This window comes from Rhinolophus ferrumequinum, chromosome 22 (assembly GCF_004115265.2).
Source record: "Rhinolophus ferrumequinum isolate MPI-CBG mRhiFer1 chromosome 22, mRhiFer1_v1.p, whole genome shotgun sequence".
NCBI lineage: Eukaryota > Metazoa > Chordata > Mammalia > Chiroptera > Rhinolophidae > Rhinolophus > Rhinolophus ferrumequinum.
The window spans coordinates 319,822-340,923 of NC_046305.1; the positions used below are offsets into that span (position 1 = coordinate 319,822).

Consider the following 21,102-nt stretch of genomic DNA (forward strand, 5'->3'; position numbering starts at 1 on the left):
CAACAGAAAATGAAGAATGTGCTATACTTCTCAAAGAAACAGCTGCTCATCCAGGGCTGCCTCCCCCACCCACTCTTGTCTCCATTTTCTGTCCATTCTCTTCCTCCTGATCCCTTCTGGGAGCTCCATGTGCTACAAAACACAGCTCTGGGAAGTGTTCCTGAGTGGCCTCACCTCACGCCAAGCTACAACAATAGGTAGGAGTGCCTGGCCAGCTGCGTGGGGCTGAATGGGGTGACAGGCGGGGCCTTCATGGTATAGGTGGGGGAAGTTGGAGTCAGAATTCCCTCTTTTTCAGCTTTGTGTCTTTCCCTAAGGTGTTTCCTAGCACCCAAGGCTCTGATGACCTGATCTCTAATTTCCTTTGAGGTTACTATTTTTTCCTTACGGACTCCACTCCCAAGATGGAGTTGGACTGGCCTGCAAACCCAAACCTGCCAAGTGAGATCACCGTCACACCCCCTCACCTGGATTGTCATTTACCATGTGATGACATTTTTCTGGACCTCCCTCTAGTTTTCCATGTAGTCACAGTGGTTTTCAGGTTTTTTTTGTTTTTGTTTTGTGTGTGTGTGTGTTAAAATATACATAACATAATTACCATTATACAAAACAAATATACCATTTGTTACCATAACAAATTACCATTTTAACCATTTTTAAGTGGCATTAATTACATTCACATTGTTGTGCAACCATCACCACCATCCATTTCTAGAACTTTTTAAATCTTCCCAAACTGAAACTCTATACCCATTAAACAACGACTGCCATTCCTTCTTTCCCCCAGCCCCTGGCAACCACCATTCTATTTTTTATCTCTATGAATTTGACTCCTCTAGGTACCTCATATAAGTGGAATCATAGAGTATTAGTTGTTTTGTGTCTGGCTTATTTCACTTAGCATAATATCTTTAAGATTTATCCATGTGGGAGCATGTGTCAGAACTTCCTTCTTTTTCAGGGCTAAATAACATTGCATTGTATGGAAAGACCACATTTTGTTTATCTAGACATCTGTTGATGGACACTTGAGTTGGTTCTACCTTTTGGCTATTGTGAATAATGCTGTAATGAATATTTGAGTACAGTTTTTGTTTGAGTCTCTGTTTTCAGTTCTTTGGGGTTTACACTTAGGAGGGGATTTTCTGGGTCATATGGTGGGTCTATGTTTAACACTGAGGAACATCCAAACTTTTCCACAATTTTATATTGCACAATTTTATATTCCCACCAGCAATGTACGGGGTTCCAACTTCACCAACATTCGTTTTTTTCATTTTTTTAAAAAACTATAGTCATCCTAATAAATGTAAAGTGGTATCTCATTATGGCTTTGATTTTAATTTTCCTAATGACTAATGATGTGGGCATCTTTTCATGTGCTTATCAGCCATTTGTATATTTTCTTTGGAGACATGTCTGTGTAAGTCCTTTGTCTATTTTCTAGTTGGGTTTCTATTTTTGCTGGGTTTTAGGAGTTCTTCATATATTCTGGATATTAAACCCTCATCAGATGTATGATTCACAAATATTTTCTCATTCTGTAGGTTTTCTTTTCACTCTTTTGATAGTGTCCTTTGATGCACAAAAGTTTTTAAATTTTGATAAAGTCCAATTTATCTATTTTTTCTTTCATTCCTTATGTTTTTGGGGTCATACTTAAGAATCCAGTGCGAAATCCAAGGTATGAAGACTTACCCCTATGTTTTCTTCTAAGACTTTTATGGTTTTAGCTTTTATATTTAGGTTTTAATCCATTTTGAGTTTATTTCTGGACTCTCAATTCTGTTCCATTGGTATATAGGTCTATCCTTAGACCTACCACATGGTTTTGATTACTAAAGCTTTGTATTAAGTTTCCAATTTGGGAAGTGTGAGTCTTTCAGTCTTGTTCTTCTTTATCAAGATTATTTTATTAGTTGTTGATGGCCCCTTGCACTTCCATATGAATTTGAGGATCAGCTTCTTCATTTCCACAAAAAATTCTGTTGGAATTTTCATAGGGATTGTTTTGAATCTTAGATTGCTTTGGGTGGTATTGGCATCTTCATGTGGAATATTTTCCGTTTATTTAGGTCTTCTTTAATTTTTTTCAGCAATGTTTTCTATTTTTCAGTGTACAAGTCTTTCACCTCCTTGGTTAAATTTTATTCGTAGGTATTTTATTGTTTTAGATGCTCTTGTGAATAGAATTGCTTTCTTTGTTTCCTTTTTGAAATTTTTCACGGCAGGTGTGTAGAAACACGATGTGGAGTTTTGCATATTTTCTTTGTACCCTGCAACTTTGCTGAGTTTATTAGCTATAGCAGCTTTCTTGTAGATTTTCTATATAGCCAATCATATTGCTTATGAAAAACAGATATTTTTACTTCTTTTTCCAATTTGGCTGTTTCCTTTTTCTTGTCTAGTAGCTGACTAGAATTTCCAGTACAATGTTGAAATAGCAGTGGTGAAATCGGATCCTTGCAGAATGATTTTTGTTCCATAATGACGAAATCCATTTATGTCCTTAGGTGGTTTGGCGTTTCAGGCACCTTTCCAGATGGATCAATTTACTGCGATTTGGGAGGGTTAAAGGAGGTAGAGCAACGATGTGAAGCCATGGTGAGCTGTGTGTGTGTGTGTGTGTGTGTGTGTAGGGGTGAGGCTTCTAATTTCTGTTCTGTCTTACTTTTCTTGAACCCTTAAAACACTTTATGTACACTATCTCATGGTATTATCCTAGTTTAACAGATGAGCAAAGCCAGTTTTAAGGAAGTTAACCGGGGAGTCAGAGAAGTTAAATGACTTGCCTGAGAACCAGTAAATGACAAACCTGGCTGGTCCTGCTGGGGTTGTAGGAACATTCAGGGGAACAGGAAGATGGACCAGAGCAGCCAGTTTCCAATCTCTGACTACGTACCGCCCCCAGGACCACCCGCTTCTGTTCAGTCGGGTCCCGCTCGTCTTTTGGCCTTGGGCGCAGCCCTTCTATTGGTTGTTCGTTAAAAGGCCCCATGCTCTTACGAGGAGAAGCAGCCAATCAGCATGGCTTGGTCCCACGCAGCCTGTCTACGCTAGATCGTGTCAGCGCTGTCCCTCGCGCAGCATGCCGGGAATTGTAGTCTAATGAAGCATTTCCTTCAACAATGCAATAGGATCGAGAACTACTAGACCCAAGGAGCTGAGCTGAGCGCAGGCACAGCTTTTAGAACTAGTTCGCCTACCATCTGGACTGAGAACCGGCATCCCGGAGCAGGTGAGAGGTTTGAGGGCTGGGATGGGAGGCAGGGTATAGAGACTCGGCCTTACCTTTGTCGTGATACTTTGAGGCACAGGCCCGGTGTGTTGTGTCGGAGTTCCCCGGTTTTGGGGGCCTGTGGGCCCGATTGGCCGAGCCTCTGGATGTGTGGAGAGGCCCGAGGTCTGTCGTGCTTTCCTGGCACCCCCAATATGCCCAAACCTGGGTTGCTCTTCTGCTGCGAACCCTCCTCACTCACCCAGAGTTGCTCCGGGTCTGTGTCCGCAGTCCCAGAGCTACTTTTGGGGCTCGGGATGCCCAGTCTCAGAACCCCAGGCTACATGGCCGTAGCACCCAGGGGTTCTGGCTCCAATTCTTCTCTTCTTGGGGCATCTCCGCCTGGATGCCTCTTCCCGCCTACCAGGCAGACCTGGGTTCCAGATTTGGCGCCGCCGCTGCCAACGTATTTTCCCACCTCCCAGAACCTCACTTTGATCTCTGAAATTGGGTGATTTACTTCCCCTAGTCCTGAGGCACTTTACTCTGGACCTTTCTAGCTGTGCCCCCAGAACCTGGGAGTAGAAGCCGAGAGAGTAGTAATTTCAGAGGCTCTCTGGAGAAGGAATTGACAGTTGAGGATAAAATTAGGTGGCATTGAGTCTCAGTCACTCAGTCATACTTTTTGTTGCCTGCGGTTCCTTTCTGTTAATTCCCCTAAGCTCATTCCAGAAGAGGGCGTGGCCAGGGCCTGGAAGTCAAAGGTTGGGGGGTGACCTGGGGAGCTGCCACCTTGTATCTGCCTTTGGTGCTTGCCCCTGCAGTGCTCGGTGCCTCCTCCCTATGCCACCCCCCATGATGCCCCTGTCCCGCTGGCTGAGATCTGTGGGGGTCTTCCTGCTGCCAGCCCCCTGCTGGGTGCCCCTGGAGAGGTGGCTGGGTCCCTTTCGGCGGCCCTCCCTGGTGTACAGGGGCTCAGTCCTGGGGGCCTGGCACAGTGGCCGCTGCTGGTGCCAAGCGTGGACAGAGGAGCCTCGGTGAGTGTAGTGGGTGCGAGGGGTCTTGGGGAGGCAGCGGCTGATCAGGTTTCTGATTTGTCCCCCTTCTTCTCAGAGCACTTTACTCCTCCCTCAGAATGAATGGAGACCAGAAATTGGATGTTTATGACCAAGAAAAGGAGAAGTTCCTCCAGCACTTCCCCCAGATTGTCAGTGTGCTGACTGAAGATGACATGAAATGTCCAGACACGGGAGATGCTGTGGCCCGACTCCGGGAGGTGAGGGATTTGCAATCTGAGGGAGTGAACCTTCGCTCACTGGGTGTGTGTGGGATCCAGCTGTGGTGTGGGGGGAACTTTGGACAGGAGTGGGGGCAGGCTTTCACCTGAGTGACTCCTGTGGAGCCGTGGAGGTCAGCTGTGGAGGGGCCGGTGCCAGCATTCCTGGCGGGTCATCCAAACTGCTTTGCAGAAGTTCCTGAAGCTCTGAGTTTTTGATTTGGTGGAGAAAGGAAGTCATAAGGTGCTACGTCGGCAGGGACCAGGGATGAAGGCGGTCTGAGGGGCCTCCGTGAGGCGTGCGTGTACCATCAGAAACCCGCTCTGGGACAGACACTGTTGCTGGGGTACTTGCGTTGCCTACTCCTTGGCTTCTTTTGGAGCGTCTACTAATTCTTTTTATAAATGCTGTCTCATTTGCCTGAGGGGAACCAAGGAAAAGGAGGAGGTTTGTCTACACTGGGATGGAGAATAAAAGGAAAGTCTCCCCAGTGAATTAGACAGGTTGTCAGCAGAGCAGCAGACGGCAAATGAGGGCCCCAGCAGGAGATACCATTGGGGGGATGGGGGTTGGGTCCCCCAATCTGGGTCCCCTGCAAGCTCTCCTCTGACTAACTTTAGGGGCGGGGCTTGTCTTTAATACAGTGAGGGAGGCTTTTCATTTGCAGAAAGGTTGAACTGTGGGTAGGAGGAAGTGGCTGGGAAAGGGGGTCTGGGTTGTGAGGGGAAGTCTGGGGGAGGTGTGGAAGGGCTGGCACCAGAGGATGACAGACCTGAGCACGCCAGTCCACAGCACGAACAGAGTGCTCCTGGGTTCAATCCCTGCCCTGGGCTTGGGAGTGGATTTTCACGTTGCACTATTGTTTGCTGAGGACTACAATGAATTTACAGAGAGAGCCTGGGGCTGGGGACCTGCTCTAGCTGCGTTCCAGGACTTGGGGAAGTAACCAAAAGAGGAGCAATTCTGGGGGCTCCCTGGAGGAGGAGTTGCGGTTGGAAGTAGGAGCGGGAAGGATGAGAAGCTGCTCTGTGGACGCTGATGGCCTGTACCTCTGCCCTTGCCCCCCAGGTCCTGGAGTACAATGCCATCGGAGGCAAGTACCAGCGGGGTTTGACGGTGCTGGTAACACTTAAGACGCTGGTGGAGCCGAGAGAGCTGGATGCTGACAGTCTTCAGCGGGCCCTGACTGTGGGCTGGTGTGTGGAACTGGTGAGAGGGGTGGGGAAAGGGCCGGAGAAGAAGAGCTTTCCTGGTGGGGGTGCCCTGGGTGGGAGCGGGAAGGATGGGCCTGAAACTCGTTTCTGGGTTATTTATGTTTCTGTGCCTCTTGGGTGCTGCGGCCGAATTTACACAATGAATTACCTACGGGCTAACAGACACTCTTGCCAGTAGGTACACATTTCACCTGCAGGCTTCCTGTGGGCCAGGGCCTTGGAACTGGGCATAGACGTGTCACCTCTCCTCTGAGCAAAGGGACATAGTTCTTCCAGAAGATTATTCTAGAGCAGAGATTGGAAACAGGAGGCCCACTGATAGTTGGTGGCCTGGCCTCAAGCTTTCATTAGTAACGGAGGCAGTGAATCCTGGGCGGGTGCCATGCCCTGAAGCGTGGCAATGAGCCGCTCAGGATTTGGTGGATGATAGGTGGTAGTGAGGTGCCTCGCCCAGGAAAGGAGCCACTGGCTCCGGAGGGAGTGGTGACGAGATCAGACGGAGCAGCACGGCACTCACGGTCCTGCTGGAGCTGGTAGAGCTGTCTGTCCTGTGGGTGTGGAAAATTCCAGACGAGCTTGCGACATGGGGCTGGAGAAGGGGATTTGCCTCCAAGGAGGTAAAGGGACGACGGCATCCCTGAGGGACAGGGCCCCGGGGGACAGAGGGTCCCTGTAGGAATCAGGACGGGCTGAGATGCCCATAAACATGGAGGCGACTGGTGAAGAAGGAAGGAGGGGTGGAGGAGAGGAGCAGAGCTGCGCGGCCATGGAAAGGGAGACCTGGAGGGCCAGCAGCTCACCTGTAGAGTCAGTTGTCAACCCTGCTGGCACCTGGGTTCACCTGGGAGTGGTGTTTTTTTTGGAAAACACGGCTGGAATGCTATCATATCTCCCCGCTGCCATTTGAGCTGTCCACTGCCGTTTTTCCTTGGGCGATTTTAGTTCTAATCTCTGCTTCTATTGTCTTTCTACTTCTGCCTCATCTCCTTCAACCTCTTCTTTTTTCGGTTTCAGTGTTTACCTCCGAAAAACAAGGATATTTGCCTATATAACCACAGTACCTTTATTACATCTGCCTTAGGCTGTGTGGACTGCTGCAACAAAATACCGGGGACTGAGTGGTTTATAAACAACAGAAATTTGGTTCTCACAGTTCTGGAGGCTGGGACGTCCAGGGTCAAGGCACCAGCGTGGGGGGGTGAGGGCCGGCTTCCTGGTTCAGAGCTGGCACCTGCTCGCTGTATCTTCTTGTGGTGGGTGTGGCCAGGCAGCTCTGTGGGGTCTCTTACAAAGACTGGAATCCCAGGCACTGACAGGTTAGCTCGGTTGCTTAGAGCGTGGTGCTGGTAGCACCAAGGTTGCCGATTCGATCCCCACACGGGCCACTGTGAGCTGCGCCCTCCTTAAAAAAAAAAAAAAAAAAAAAAGACTCGAATCCCTTCACGAGGGTTCCATTGTCATGACCCATCAGCTCCCCCCCGGCCCCGCCTCCCAATGCCATCATCCTTGAGGGGCAGGATTCCAACATATGAATTTTGGGGGATCCATTCAGACCATTTCAAAATCCAAAATGTGTAACACTGATACAATTTTATCTAATGGGTAGTCTGTATTTAAATATTCCTAATGCCCCCAAAATGTACATTACAGGTAGCTTCTATTTCAACATCCAGGATCCAATCACGATGCAGTGTATTTGGTAGTTTTCCTTCCATCTTTAATCTAGAATAGTCCGTCCATCATAATTGACCTTTTTTTTTGAAGTCTAGGCCAGTAGTTTGGTGGAGTGGCTCGTAACCCAGTCTGGATTTGTCTGTTTTCTCATGCTGACAGTCAGGCTAACCATTCGGGAAGAATGGGACACAGGTGGTGTGCTGTTCCCCGGTACCTCCTACTGGGGCACACACCTGAGAAGACTTAGCACATGAACAACCCTAGAGAGTTCTCACTTAATTGATCTGGTGTGGGACCTGGGCACTGGTGTTTTTTTAAAGTTCCCCTAATAAGTTGTGCAGTTGGGTCAGAATCACCGCTGGGGGACAGAGGAGACTGAGGGGGGCCGTAGCGTGGGGGCCCTTTGGAGAGAGTCGTGGTGGGGTGGTGCTGGTTGAAAGCACCAGTGGCTTCAGAGGGACCATGTCACTCCAAACACAATGTAAATAAAGCATGTGCCCCCTGTGGAGAGTCCAGGCCCCACGCCAAGGTGCGGGAATAGGTCGAGGTGCAGATGAAGTCTCCTTCCCCAAGCTTGGCCTGGAATGGTGGGCACGGCCCTTTTTGCTTTACCTGAGCCCCTGGGTCGTGTCCGGTGCTTCCTCTGAGCAGTACAGACCCACCAGAGCGCACACATGAGGACGGGGGGAAGATTTAAAAAACATGTCTTGAAAAGCTGTTTTAAGGAGCCAGAATCTATAGCCTGACAGCAAGAAGCACCGTGGGGAACATGATGGCATTTCATTTATTTATTTATTGGCCGAGCATTTGTGACACAGCCGCTCTGGGACGAGCGCTGTGCCAGCTCTGGGAACGCCCCTGCCTCCGAGGAGCCCAGTCTAGTTTCGAAACCAGCACGTTCAGGGGCCTTCCAGGGACTGGCGCTCGGAGTGGGAGAGCTTTCTGGGGTTCAGGAGAGCTCCAGGAGGCTCAAGAGCCACGGCTGAAAGTCACCCGGAGTCACTCATGAGTTCAGGCCCATCAGACCTGCAGCCCCACGTGAGCTTCCTGAAGGGGGCTTCGCTCCTGGCCGTTGGTGTGTGTCAGCAGCCTCGGGACAACCTGGGAACAGCCTTTTTGTTTCAGAAGTCATGCAAAGTCAGGTTGCACGAAGAAATCTTACTGTCAGCATCATTGATGTTTTTGGCAAGAGTCCAGTAGGTGAAGCAGTTCCGTCGCCTCCCTGATGCCAGGGGCCGTCTAGGGCTGCTTGGCTGGAGATGTCACAGATCTGTTGCAGTCTCTTAGTCTGAAAACAGGTGTTTCAGTCTCATTTATAGTTGGGAAGTGGGAGCCTAAGAGGTCACGTAACTTGCCAAAGTCCCATAGCCCAGAACGAGCCCTCGGCCGCCCCACTCCGACCTTCCGTCCCTGCTCAGTGATTCTCGACGACCAGCTGTGTGGCTGGTGGACGGGGCAGTGTGACCAAAAGCCCCGAGGGCTGCACTCCACTCTTCCTTCTTTTCCTAGCTCCAAGCCTTCTTCCTGGTGTCAGACGACATCATGGATGCGTCCCTCACCCGACGGGGGAAGAGCTGCTGGTATCAGAAGGTAACGTGGCTCAGGAGCAGGCCACAGGGAGGTGGGCACAGCCTGTCGAGGTGTCCAGAGTGACAGGCTCTTGCTCAGTCTGGGCTCATACTGCCTGCCTGCTTTCCTCTCTGCCCAACAGCCAGGCATAGGTCTGGACGCTGTGAACGACGCATTTCTTCTGGAAGCATCTATCTACCGACTGCTGAAGTTCTACTGCCGGGAGCAGCCCTATTACCTGAACCTGATGGAGCTCTTCCTGCAGGTGGGCTGCAGACCAGGGCGCCAGCCTGGCCACGCCGGTCGCCTTGACCCCTGCAGGCCATCCGTCCTCATCTAGCTGGGTTCAGAGTGTAGGAGGCCCAGGCCTGCCCGGAAGAGGAAGACTGCGAGGGAGTTGGCGAGGGTGGGAGTGGTGGTGGCCACCACAGGGGGCTCTCCCTGTGTGAGTGGCGGGGGTGCTGAAGGGCTGCATGTGTGTAGGAATATGGGCCTTGAGTTGGGGTGCGCTCTCACTGTTACTGCCTTTCTGCCTCTGGCTGGTTGTCAACTGCTGTGGGATGTGGGCCCCAGGATTCCAGGGCTCCCCAGCCCGGCTCACGAGCCATCCTCCTCCTTAGAGTTCCTATCAGACTGAGATTGGACAGACCCTGGACCTGATCACAGCCCCCAAGGGCAATGTGGATCTCAGCAGATTCACTGAAAAGAGGTGAGGGACAGTGGGAACCCGACCTGCCCAGTGAGGGGGCTCCAGTGAGCCTTCCCCTTCTGAGGAGTCTGTTCTCCCCCTACTCAGGTACAAATCTATCGTCAGGTACAAGACAGCTTTCTACTCCTTCTACCTCCCTGTAGCTGCAGCCATGTACATGGTGAGTGCCCTACCCCTTGCTGCCCACTCAGGTGGGCACAGAGCACACAACTCCGGACAGTGGTGCCCCCACTGGTGGCGGTGACCTTGAGCAAGTTGGGTATTCTCTGAGTCTGTTTCCTCAGCCATAAGAGGATACAATCCCCACCTCACAGGATTGTTGTAAAGGTTCACTGAGGCATGTGGCATGAAAGTGGTCGGCCCATCCCAGGGGAACAAGAAATCCTCCATCTGCCTGTGGACAGGAGTCGGGAGGAGAGAATTCAGGCAGCATTCACGGGCGGCAGTGGTATTCATTGCCTTCCCTGCCCTTGCTTCTCCAACTTTCCTTTTCATCCTGAAAGAAGTTGGAGGGAGCAAAGAGGTTAGGAAGAAGGATCTGTATGACCCAGGGACATCCTCGTGAAAGAACAGACAGTCTGAGGGCACCCACAACAGCTTAATCTCTGCTATGATGTCTAGGAAGGCCTAGCTAAAAATGGGGGGGTAGAGGTTGGAGTATGAGGAGGCCGGGGTGTCGGAAAGGAGAGGAGAGATTTGGGGGCTGCACAGGAGGGCGAAGGCAGCTCTGGTGACCGGTTTACTCACCCCTCGCCAGGCGGGCATCGACGGGGAGAAGGAGCACAGCAGTGCCAGGAAGATCCTGCTGGAGATTGGAGAGTTCTTTCAGATTCAGGTAAGAAGGCGCGAGGCACTGGCCCTCCTCCTTCCCCGCCCCGGAGCCTCTTCACCCCCTTTTCTGCTCCCTGCCCAGGATGACTACCTCGACCTCTTTGGGGACCCCAGTGTGACGGGCAAGATTGGCACTGACATCCAGGAGAACAAATGCAGCTGGCTGGTGGTCCAGTGTCTGCTCCGGGCCTCTCCAGAGCAGCAGCAGATCCTGCAGGTGCTGGAGGGGAGGAGGGCTGTGGGTCCCGAGCTGAGGGGAAAGGCAATGGGCTCTGGTGCTCACCGCATGGGACATTCGGCAGCATCAGCACTTTTCTCTCGTCACACCTTGAGAGGTGCCAGCGGGAGGGCAGGAATAGGGCCACACACCTTACTATGTACATCGGTCCCCACGACACAGTGACCTGGCCCCAAATGTCAACAGTGCCTGGGTTCAGAGACCCTGGGGAGAGGAAGCGGAGGGCCGGGCACTGGGATGGGGCGGAGGAAGTTCAGGATCGGAGACACTGACACTGAATCGGCGGGGTGCGGGGGCCTGGCGGTGCTGCGGGAAGGCTCAGCCCGTCCTCCTGCCTCCAACCCCTTGCAGAAGAATTACGGGCAGAAGGAGGCGGAGAAGGTGGCCCAGGTGACGGCGCTGTACAAGGAACTGGACCTGCCAGCCGTGTTCGCGCAGTACGAGCAGGACAGTTACAATCGCCTGGTGGCTCTCATCGAGCAGTGTGCCTCGCCTCTGCCCCCCGCCATCTTCCTGAGGCTGGCACAGAAGATCTACAAGCGGAAAAAGTGACCTCGAGGCTGCCAGGCCGGGGAGGGGGCGCCCAATCAACCAGTCAGTCTGCTGACCTTCCACAGGCTCTTGGAAAGGGACATGTACTGACTGCAGTTTTAGCTCTGGCTAATCGATAGAAACAAGAGTTAAGTTCCCACGACATGTTTTTGGTCAAAAAAAACACCAAACTTCTAAATAAAGACCCAGGACACTTTTAGTATTAAACATTGAAATAAACGTGAGCTACACATGCATTTAAGAAAGATGACTCAAAGCAAGATTATTTTCCAACCTGCTTAATCCTGTTTGGGGCCGCGGGGGTGGTGGGAGCCGACCCTGGACAGGACACCCTTGCAAGGCTCGCTCACACCCATACCCACACCCACTCAGAGGGGACAGTGTACACACACCTATGTAGCGTCACCTAACCGTGTGCATCTTTGGGATGTGGGAGGAAACCGGAGTCCCCGGAAAAAACCCACACAGACAGGGAGGACGTGCCAACTCCACACAGCGGACCCAGGCCGAACGGTTTTTTCCTCAATGGCATGGCAAGCGAGGGTGGATGGACCGTGTCATCCCAGGACCCGCTATATGAACCTTGTGGCTCTCACTGCCCGTACCAGCCAGGGGTGCAGCTCTGGCCACTGGGTAGGGCGGGGGTGGGGGAGGGTGTCCGCACGGAAGCCAGGACTGCTGGCCTTGTCTTCCAGATCCCCAGGACATCCCTAGAATTGCGAGATGGGCCGGGGTGGGTGACACAAGCGAGACGTCAAATGCTGGGGGCTGGGTCAGAGCCCCGCCCCGCCCATGCGTGAAGGGGCGCGGCTGCGCAGCGCTGTGGGTTGTCCTAGCGCCCCTCCCCTCCGGTCTGTGCGGAGACCTGCGGGGACCAGGGACCGGCGATTCCGGGGAAGCCAGAGGAGACCAAGGCCGGAGCGGTTGCAGGAGGACCGCGGTGAGGAGGTCGGCCTGCGGGTGTAAATGAATGGATCGGAAATGCGGGGTGGGGCAAGAGGGAGTCGTAAAAATGAATAGGGGTGGGGTGGTGGCTGGGTGATGGACAAGTGCGGAGAGAATGGACCGACACACGGGGGTTCCAGCGGGGTGTAGGTGCACCTCGCCTGTAGGCTGGAGCCCTGCGGGGTCTGTGCGGGCCGGCCTGACAGGTTGACTGGGGCTCGGTCCTTCCCCCCACGCCAAGCCCTTTCCTGCGTTAACCAGCCAGACGCGCCTCCCGTCCGCCCAGGTTTTCAGAGCATCTGGGCGGGGCCTCCCGTGGCCGTTTCCTCTGGGAGTGATTGCGGCAGAGAGGACCCGGGGTCCATTCTGGGCCGCATCCTTTTTCAAGCCCCCACACTTCCACGGAGATCCAGAGCGCAGCCGCACTCTCTGATCCTCCCCACCCCATTCCCGGGGGGTTACATTCGACTTCACCTGCAAACACTGCAGAGGAAACTAAAGGCCAGTGGATGGCCATTTGCATCTCATTTGAATATTTCACAAAGCAGACTTCCCAGGCGAGCTCCAGCCGTCAGTCACCTCGGTGTCCTTCCCGCCTACGCGCCCTCACTGGCTGGGGTTCACCATCCCTGTCTTCTAGGTCTGCATCGGCGGTTGCCAGGTAGGCGGATGTGAGAGGCCCGCTGTTCCTGATTCTCTAGAGGCCTCCCCGTCGCCGCCGGCACCATGCTGTCCCCTCAGAGGGCTTTGCTCTGCAACCTCAACCACATCCACCTCCAGCATGTATCTCTGGGCCTGCACTTGTCCCGCCGTCCTGAGCTACGCGAAGGGCCCTTGAGCACATCCCCGCCCCCAGGGGACACCGGGGGCAAGGAGAGGCGGGGTCCCTGCAGCGGGACCCTTGTGGACGCCAATTCCAACAGCCCAGCCGTGCCCTGCCGATGCTGCCAGGACCACGGGCCCGGCCTAGAAACCCGGCAGGACCCAGCACAGGAGGAAGAGGGGGCTGCCTCTCCCTCGGACCCGGGCTGCTCGTCCTCTCTCAGCTCCTGCTCAGATCTCAGCCCTGACGAGTCCCCCATCTCAGTCTACTCGCGGGACCTCCCTGGCGACCAAGATGCCCACCCGCAGCCTAGCATCATCCCCCTGGAGCAGGGCTCCCCACTGTCTTCCGCAGGCCCTGGCGCCTGCTCTCCCGACAGCTTCTGCTGTTCTCCTGATTCCTGCTCTGGGGCTTCCTCCGCACCCGGCCCTGGCCTGGACTCCAACTGCAACGCCCTGACGACCGGCCAGGACCTCCCTTCTCCAGGGCTAGAGGAAGAGGATGAGGGTGAGGAGCAGGACCTCCCTACCGCCGAGCTCCCGGAGGTGGATGACGGGAAGATCGACGCTGGGAAAACCGAACCCAGCTGGAAAATCAACCCCATTTGGAAAATTGACACAGAGAAAACTGAAGCTGGCTGGAAAATCACCGACAACAATAACTCTGGTTGGAAAATCAATGCGAATACTAACTCTAGTTGGAAAACTGAACCTGGAAAATTCGACTCCGGTTGGAAAACCAACGCAGGAATATCTGCTCCTGGCTTGAAAACAGATGCAGGGAAAATTGATGGGGGATGGAGAAGTGACGTCAACGAGGAGCCGGTGCCCCACCGGACAATCACGTCCTTCCACGAGCTGGCCCAGAAGCGCAAGCGGGGCCCGGGGCTGCCCCTCGTGCCACAGGCCAAGAAAGACCGCAGTGACTGGCTCATAGTCTTCTCGCCCGACACCGAGCAGCCCCCCACCGGGTCGCTGGGCGGCTCTCCGGCGCCTCCCCGGGAAGTCACCACCTTCAAGGAACTTCGGTCCCGAAGCCGGGCCCCGCCCCCGCCACTCCCGCCCCGAGACCCCCCAGCTGGCTGGGCCTTGGTCCCGCCCCGGCCCCCACCCCCGCCCGTCCCTCCCCGGAGGAAGAAGAACCGACCCGGGCTGCAGCCCATAGCCGAGGGGCAGCCGGAGGAGGGCAGGGCGGTCAGCCCCGCGGCCGGCGAGGAGGCCCCGGCCGCAAAGGAGCCGGACGAGCCCAGCGCGCAGGCCGGTCTGGAGGGTAAGAGGCCGCCGGAGGAAGCCAGAGAAGGGCCGGGCTTCGGCCTCGCCCACGCCTCCAAAGCTTACTTACCACCCGCCCCCCGTCTCCCCTCCATTCTGTGTTACCCATCCTCCCCGTCCCCTTACCAGGGAGCGCTCCGGGAAAGGGAAACCGGGTGGGTCGTTGGGTTACGGGACTAACTCTTTGCTCCCTCTTTCTCCCGCCCCTCCTTGCCTGGCTGCCGGTCCCGCTGCCCTCTTTCCCCTCCGCACCTGCCCCGCCAATCCCGCCTGCAGCCCGTCCCCTCCTGCTCCCTCGGCCCCTGGTTTTCCGGTTCTCGGCCGACGGGCGCCCCCTGTTGGAGGGTGGGGGCACGGGCTCAGCTGGGTCTCTGCTCCTGGCGCCTCTGGCCGGCTGGCCCGGCGCCGGGCTGCGGCTGCTGGGGGCGCCGAGTCCCCCAGAGAAGCAGCTGCTGCCTGTCCGCCTGTCCCCAGTGGGAGCCTATTCGCCTCCGGCTCGGGGGGCCCTGCCCTGCCTGGCCAGCCCCGAGCTGGCACTGCTGCTGTCCCCGCTGTTTCCCAGAAGTAGCACCTTCCCTGCCGTGGCTCCCCCATCCCGCCAGGTACCTGCCCCCACGCTGCCACCGCCACCTCGTCCGCCGAAGGCCCCTCGCCGGACCAGGAGCCCACCGCCACCGCCCAGGCTACGTAAGACGGACACGGGCCGGCCCCGCAGGCCACGCCCCAGGCGGCCGCCCCGCCCACTCCTAAGCCCCGCCCAGGCCTCTGCTTCAGTTTTTTTCTCCCGGGTTACCCGGCTCGGCCCCGCCCTTTGACCCCGGGCCGATTCCTAGCAAGTTCATTGGTTCTGGGGAGTCTGGCCAGGTTCCTGTGTTGGGGGAAGGTTGCCCCTCTCCCTCGAGGCCCGGGCGTAGTGGAAGTGGGCTTGTGCAGCTTCCACACTGAGTTTAAGGGGGGTCCCAGCAAGTCCATTCTTAGGGACCTTGGGTCACACAGTCTGTGGATTCCCTGGCGCCCACCTTGCTCGGGAAGCTCCCCGGGCCCCTTGGCCCAAGTGGTCCTGGTCACGCCTTCCCCGTGAGGCCAGCCCCACATGGGCTGCGGAGACAGCCTCCACCGAATGCTGGCGGAAGACCCGGGTTTCCCCTTCCCGGCGCCTTCCAGCCTCCCAGTCCTTGGGTCTCCTCTCCTTCCCTCTTTCCTCCCATTCCTGTCTGTCTGTCTTTCCATTGGTCGGGTCTCCCCACGTGCACCCTGGGTCTCCGCGGGCGGGACGAGGGCCTGGAGCGGGCGCAGGGTGCCCCTCCCTTCCCTCGGCCTGTCATCTCCCGCCCTACAGGCCCTAGTCGGGCGGGCGGGAGGTGAGCGCGGCTGTCCCCGCGCCAGGACTTCCGGGATCGAGGAGGTGGGAGCTCGGCCCTAAGGGAATGGGAACGGGGAAGGGGCGGCAAGTGCAGGGATCTGAGCAGGATTTCACTCCGGGGGCCCGGGTCGACCTGCCCCGTGCTCTACCCAGCCCTGCATCCCCTCTCCCAAGACTCTTCAAGGGCGGGGGCGCTGTGGACTCGCTGGAGGTGACCTGTGCGGAAGCCTGGAGTCCTGGGGTAACCCTTGGTAAGTGTCACCGCGTTCTTCCCTTCCTCCAGTCCGTAGTTCCTGGTCTTTCGCCGGTGTCCCCGGGGCCCAGCGACTGTGGATGGCAGAAGCCCAGAGTGGGACTGGCCAGCTGCAGGAGCAGAAGAAAGGTAGGACCTCCTGCCTCTTGACCCCTGGCTTCGGAATCAGCTGCCCTCACCTCCCTTCGGCCCTCCTCTCTCATGGTCAGATGGCATGAACCGGCTCTCCAAGTCCCTTGGGTGTGCCCCGAGGCACAGGGGGCTTTGATACTTCTTCCTTCCCTGCCCTGCTCCCAGGTCTTCTGATAGCTGTGAGCGCCTCAGTGGATAAAATCATCTCGCACTTTGGGGCGGCCCGGAACTTGGTTCAAAAGGTGAAGGTGGCTGTGGGAGGGTTTTGGGGAGTGAGGAGAGGAATGTAGCCCTGGGATGGGAGGAGGGGGCTGGAGGTATCTCTGGACCCATACCCACTGTGCTGCCTCCAGGCCCAGTTGGGGGACAGCCGGCTGAGCCCAGATGTGGGGCACCTGGTGCTGACCACCCTCTGTCCGGCCCTCCACGCCCTGGTGGCTGACGGGCTGAAGCCTTTCAAGAAGGACCTCATCACCGGGCAGCGCAGGAGCAGCCCCTGGAGCGTGGTGGAGGCATCGGTGAAGCCAGGTGAAGGGGGCGAGTGTGACAGGGCAAGGACAGCCACTGGGGCAGGGCTGGGGCCTGGCTGACAGCACCCCGTGTCCCCAGGCTCCAGCACCCGGACCCTCGGAACCCTGTATAACCAGGTCAGCCGTCTGGCCCCACTGACCAGCAGCCGGAGCCGCTTCCATGCCTTCATTCTGGGCCTTCTCAAGTGAGTGGCCGTCCTTCTGGCGCCCCTCCCACAGCCTGGAGACGGCAGGGGTATGGTGGGTGGGACACAGTAGTGGTGCCCCGTGTTCCCAGAGAAGGCCGCTCCTCTTCCAGTCTCATCTGCCGTTCTGCCCAGAGCAGGCTGGAGTCCTCCTCCCCTGAACCTGTTTCCTCCTTTCCCCCCCAGCACTAAGCAGTTGGAGCTGTGGTTTTCCAGCCTCCAGGAAGATGCAGGTTAGAGGCTCAAATGGGAGAGGATGGGGTTGCTAGGCTACGAGGGAGGAGGGAAAGGGATCCGTTCTGCCGGTCCCCACTGAGGCCAGAATGATCTTAACCCGCGTCTCAGATCTTCTTACTCTTCTGCTTAAAAAGCAAGGAGTCTCGTAGCCCAGAGGGGGAAAGACCCAAGTCCTCTCTGTAACCTCCAGGCCTTCGTCATCTGGCCTCCGCCTCCTTCCCTGCATCCCTGGTCCTGCCAGTCCTTTCTGCTTCCTCCCTCCACCTAGAACAGGCCCCTCCTGCCCCCTCATTTCTTTCATTCATCCTTGGGGTTCTCCTTCACTGAGGCTCCACCCCCCCTTCTGCTCCCATGACCCTCGAGGCCACTTCCAATCACTTAGTTTGTTGTCACCACTTGTTCCACATGTGCCTCCCGCTCGGCCTTGGTTCTTCGTGGGCAGGGATGTGTCTGCCTGTCCCCACCATGTCCCTGTCTGCCCCAGTGCCCTGCACATGCCTGGGTGGGCGGGCGCAGGGCGGGGCTGATGCTGGCCTCTCTCCCCCAGGCCTGCTGTCCCTCCTGTACCTGCCCACCGGATTCTTCGCCCTGGCCCGGGGCGGCTGCCCTTCATTGTCCACAGAGCTGCTGCTGCTGCTGCAGCCATTGTCGGTGCTCACCTTCCACCTGGACCTGCTCTTTGAGCACCACCACCAGCTGCCCCCGGGCCCGCCACCGGCCCCTGCCCCTCCGGGCTCACCCCCAGCCCTGCAGCAGACTGTGCAAGCCATGCTGCACTGGGGGGGCCGGCTGGCCCAGAGCCTTCGTGGGGCTTCTGGGGCGACCCCTCCAGGCCCTTCAGCTCCCTCAAGTACCCCCACACCAGGCGGCTGGTGGGAGCAGCTGACCCAGGCCTCCCGGGTCTACGCTTCTGGGGGCTCCGAGGGCTTCTCCCTTCCCCGCTGGGGATCCAGGCGGCCCGGGACTGCGGCTGAGGGCGCTCAGGAGAGAGCGCAGCCCGCGGAGGACGTGGCACCAGGCAGAGGCGTATGGCTGGGGAGACTGTTTGGAGCGCCTGGGGGCCCCACAGAATCGGCAGGTGGAGCTCTGAAGTCCAGGTAATGGGATTCTGGGCCCTTCCATGACCTCTGACTCCTTCCCAGAGCCCCCAGCGATCCTACTTTGAAACTCCACAGGGGTCCTTCAGGTCAGAGGTTGGCAGTGTTTTTCTACAGCCATGAGCTAAAAATGGCTCCATTCTGAAGGGGTTACATTTGAATGGTTAAGTAGGTATGTAGGTGACGGCTGTCCATTTTGGCCCTCCGCCAAAACACCACTATGTGTCCCTTCGAGAGAAAGAAATGTGCCCAGCACTCTGCTCTGGGGTCTGACGCAGCTTGCGCTGTAGTGGCTTCAGGCGCTGCAGGGAGCCTCTGGATCTCACAGGTCCCTTTGTGATTGCCGGTGTTGTAGACCTTTGTCGTCACCTCCCTAATCACCCTAAAGCCACCTGGGTCCCACAGCCGCTGCTTGGCAGTGACCAACTCCTGACCTCTTTTGAGCCACGGTTAGGCCCCTCGGCCTCGTCCTTCATCCAAAGCCCTGGGCTCTTGGGCTCTTTTTCTGGAGGTGGGGTGACCTGTGACTGTGTCCTTTCCTCCAGGAGACCATCCAGCTGGCTGCCTCCCACAGTGAGTGTGTTGGCTCTGGTGAAGTGGGGGGCACCTCCCGAGACTTCCTGTTCTCCTGAGGAGCTCGAGGCCTCAGAACCCAGCACGCTGCAGACCCACACGTAAGGAGGGTCCGGGTGTGCGTGAGGGAGCGTGTGCGCGTGCGCAGGGGAGGGCTGTGACATCAGCAGTGCTTAGTTTGCATTCCATCTTTGCTGTCTCTTGGTGTGACAGTCATCTCTGAGCCTTCGTTTCTCTCTGTACGGAGGGTAATTTATGCCTTTGTTATGCTTGTTGTAAGACCTAAGCACAATGTTAGAAAACCATGTGGCGCAGGACATGGACGTGCATGTGCCCACATGTGTGCCCTGAGGGCTGGGGCTTCCCTTTTAGTGGGGTGTCCTACTTTGGCACCAGGGGCTGCTCCTACTCTGGGGTCTGGCTTCCTTTGGTTTCTCTCTGTCCACGGAATTAGGCTTCTCGCTTTGTCTTTCATTCGGCAATACGTCCAAGCACTATGTGCCAAGCATTCTGCGAGGGGAGGGGTGCCCCAGCCTTCAGGGAGCGTGTGGTCCAGTGAAGCTACCAGTGAGGAAACCAGCCGTGCAAATTCTGTGGTAAAGACTCTGGGAGAGGAAGGCTAAGTCCTTTGGGGCCGTAGAGACACGGCTTCTTCCCCAGGTTTGGGGACTCGGGGAAGGCCCAGTGATGGTGTGGGGTGTACATGTGGCAGAATGAACAGGATGCGAAAGCGGAGGCGAGGTGTGCTAAGGGGGAACTGGGGGTGCACAGCCGCTTGTGGCTGGAGGGGAGGCAGCTGGCAGTGGTGAGTGGGCGGCCAGAGGCCCCAGTGGGTGAGGCACGAGCCTGGACTTCACCGAGGCAGTGGGAGCCACTGGGGGCTTAGCCTGGGAAGGACCACCGCCTGCTGTGTGCAGGGAGGGAGCCTGCGATTCAGGAGGAGCGGCTGGATCCTATGCAGGGCTTCAGAGGACAAGCAGGTGGCGACCGGAGGCATTTGCTGGGAGCAGCTGGGTGGCAGGTGGCAGGTGCGGTCTGCCAGCAGAGGGCACAGGCGGGAATGGTTTGCAGGTTGTAAGTAGTTGGCTCCCGTTGAAGTGAAGTCCACAGACGTGTAAACCGTGTCAGGTAAGCAGCAGGCTGGAGCTCGGGAGCGCAGGGGCCCCGAGAATCCGCCTGTGGGTAGATGGTCCCCGTGAGCCCATCAGTGTTCCCTGAGCTGAACCGAAAGGGACGCGTCACACAGTGGGAGACACAGCTAGCACCCAGCGCACTTCATCGCAGCCTCTCCCTCTGGCTCCCACAGGGCAGTCCGCACGCTCTGTGACCACTCGGCCGCAGGACCTGACCAGCTGAGCTTCCGGCGTGGGGAAGTGCTGCGTGTCCTCGCCACCGTGGATGAGGACTGGCTGCGCTGCGGGCGGGATGGGGCGGAGGGGCTGGTGCCCGTGGGGTACACCTCGCTTGTTCTCTAGGCCCGGGACCCTCTGCTCCTGCGCCTGTCTCCCTCCTGTCACCCGGGAACGGAATGGCCTCTGCACACTAACCCGTGTAAACCGATCATCCCAGAAGCATTCTCCCGGGTGTCACCAAGTGACACTTGCCTCCCATATCCGTTTCTGCTGATATTTAAAAGAAATCTGCCTCTTCCCTCCCATGCCTTTCCAAGTATATCAAAGGGATTTCCCTCCATGCCATCTTGCCTCTTCCCCATCTGCATAAGGGAACGTCCCTTCCTCTCTGCACAGCGGCCATCCAGCCCCGCTCCCTTCTTGGTGTGTAAGTGGACGCTGCCAGTACAGTGGACGCCTCTTCTTACAATGAAGGGCCAGCTGTGACCCTCCATCCCATGTCGCCTAATGTATTTATTGTGTCCTCGTGTTGTACCAGGTGCTGAAGTCCAGACACCCCTGGCGGGTGTCTTGTGGTGGTGGTCGGCCTCCTTCCTCCTGTTGCAATAAAGTGTGGGAGTTGAATGTGTGTGTGTCTCTTGTTGGTTTCCGGACGGCCTGTGGGGTAGAGGAGGGAGACCCCCTTATGGAAGCCCAGGTCAGTCCTTACTGTTCCCTGAGGGCTGACGTGACCCCCACGGTGCCTGACTCTCAGAAGGGCCCCTCCGTCTGTCCTGCGACTTGATTGCTTCGTTGTGACTGATGCGGCAGGAGCCTGAGTAAATGGGGACAGCAGGGAGACTTAGCTCGCCCCTGAATTGTACTCATCAGATCTGGGGTGATGGGGAGGATTACAGGGTTGCAACAAGTGACACATTTTTTTCCTACTTAACATCAGCATGGTGCGGTGACAGGACTTCAGAAGCACAAGAACCTGACATCCGTTACTGTTAGGAGTTAAGGAGCCTCCTTTCCGTCTTGTGAAAGGGGAGTAGCCCAGGTACTCTGGAGTCCAGGA

General features: G+C 56.5%; 2 protein-coding genes and 1 long non-coding RNA gene across 13 annotated transcripts; 2 read left to right on the plus strand and 1 right to left on the minus strand.

Annotated features, from left to right (window-relative positions):
- Positions 1 to 2,954: 2,954 nt before the first annotated feature.
- Positions 2,955 to 11,520, plus strand: FDPS (farnesyl diphosphate synthase). Of its 4 annotated transcripts, none has more exons than XM_033092201.1 (11): positions 2,955 to 3,241; positions 4,045 to 4,257; positions 4,355 to 4,496; positions 5,566 to 5,706; positions 8,895 to 8,975; positions 9,097 to 9,219; positions 9,575 to 9,663; positions 9,751 to 9,823; positions 10,421 to 10,498; positions 10,577 to 10,711; positions 11,084 to 11,520. In XM_033092201.1, the coding sequence occupies exons 2-11, from the start codon at positions 4,064 to 4,066 to the stop codon at positions 11,282 to 11,284; spliced, it is 1,257 nt and encodes a 418-aa protein (XP_032948092.1). In that variant the 5' UTR covers positions 2,955 to 3,241; positions 4,045 to 4,063; the 3' UTR covers positions 11,285 to 11,520. The 4 variants fall into 4 exon arrangements, with proteins under 4 accessions (XP_032948092.1, XP_032948091.1, XP_032948094.1 ...); XM_033092200.1 differs by having other exon boundaries at positions 2,957 to 3,241; positions 4,334 to 4,496; XM_033092203.1 differs by lacking the exon at positions 4,045 to 4,257 and having other exon boundaries at positions 2,967 to 3,241.
- LOC117014400 (uncharacterized) lies at positions 3,248 to 15,049 on the minus strand. Of its 4 annotated transcripts, XR_004421507.1 has the most exons (7): positions 14,930 to 15,049; positions 10,586 to 10,744; positions 10,411 to 10,468; positions 9,971 to 10,159; positions 6,863 to 7,113; positions 4,604 to 4,917; positions 3,248 to 3,971 (listed from the first exon to the last, which is right to left on the minus strand). It is a non-coding gene; the product is annotated as an uncharacterized LOC117014400 (long non-coding RNA). The 4 variants fall into 4 exon arrangements; XR_004421505.1 differs by lacking the exons at positions 3,248 to 3,971; positions 4,604 to 4,917; positions 14,930 to 15,049 and adding an exon at positions 14,450 to 14,464 and having other exon boundaries at positions 5,743 to 7,113; XR_004421504.1 differs by lacking the exons at positions 3,248 to 3,971; positions 4,604 to 4,917 and having other exon boundaries at positions 5,744 to 7,113.
- On the plus strand, positions 11,654 to 20,669 carry RUSC1 (RUN and SH3 domain containing 1). Of its 5 annotated transcripts, none has more exons than XM_033092182.1 (11): positions 11,654 to 12,232; positions 12,870 to 14,321; positions 14,600 to 15,010; positions 15,970 to 16,068; positions 16,237 to 16,313; positions 16,425 to 16,599; positions 16,681 to 16,786; positions 16,973 to 17,019; positions 17,571 to 18,120; positions 18,666 to 18,794; positions 20,000 to 20,669. In XM_033092182.1, the coding sequence occupies exons 2-11, from the start codon at positions 12,956 to 12,958 to the stop codon at positions 20,166 to 20,168; spliced, it is 3,129 nt and encodes a 1,042-aa protein (XP_032948073.1). In that variant the 5' UTR covers positions 11,654 to 12,232; positions 12,870 to 12,955; the 3' UTR covers positions 20,169 to 20,669. The 5 variants fall into 5 exon arrangements, with proteins under 5 accessions (XP_032948073.1, XP_032948074.1, XP_032948075.1 ...); XM_033092183.1 differs by having other exon boundaries at positions 11,654 to 12,224; XM_033092184.1 differs by lacking the exon at positions 14,600 to 15,010.
- The last annotated feature ends 433 nt before the right edge of the window (positions 20,670 to 21,102 follow it).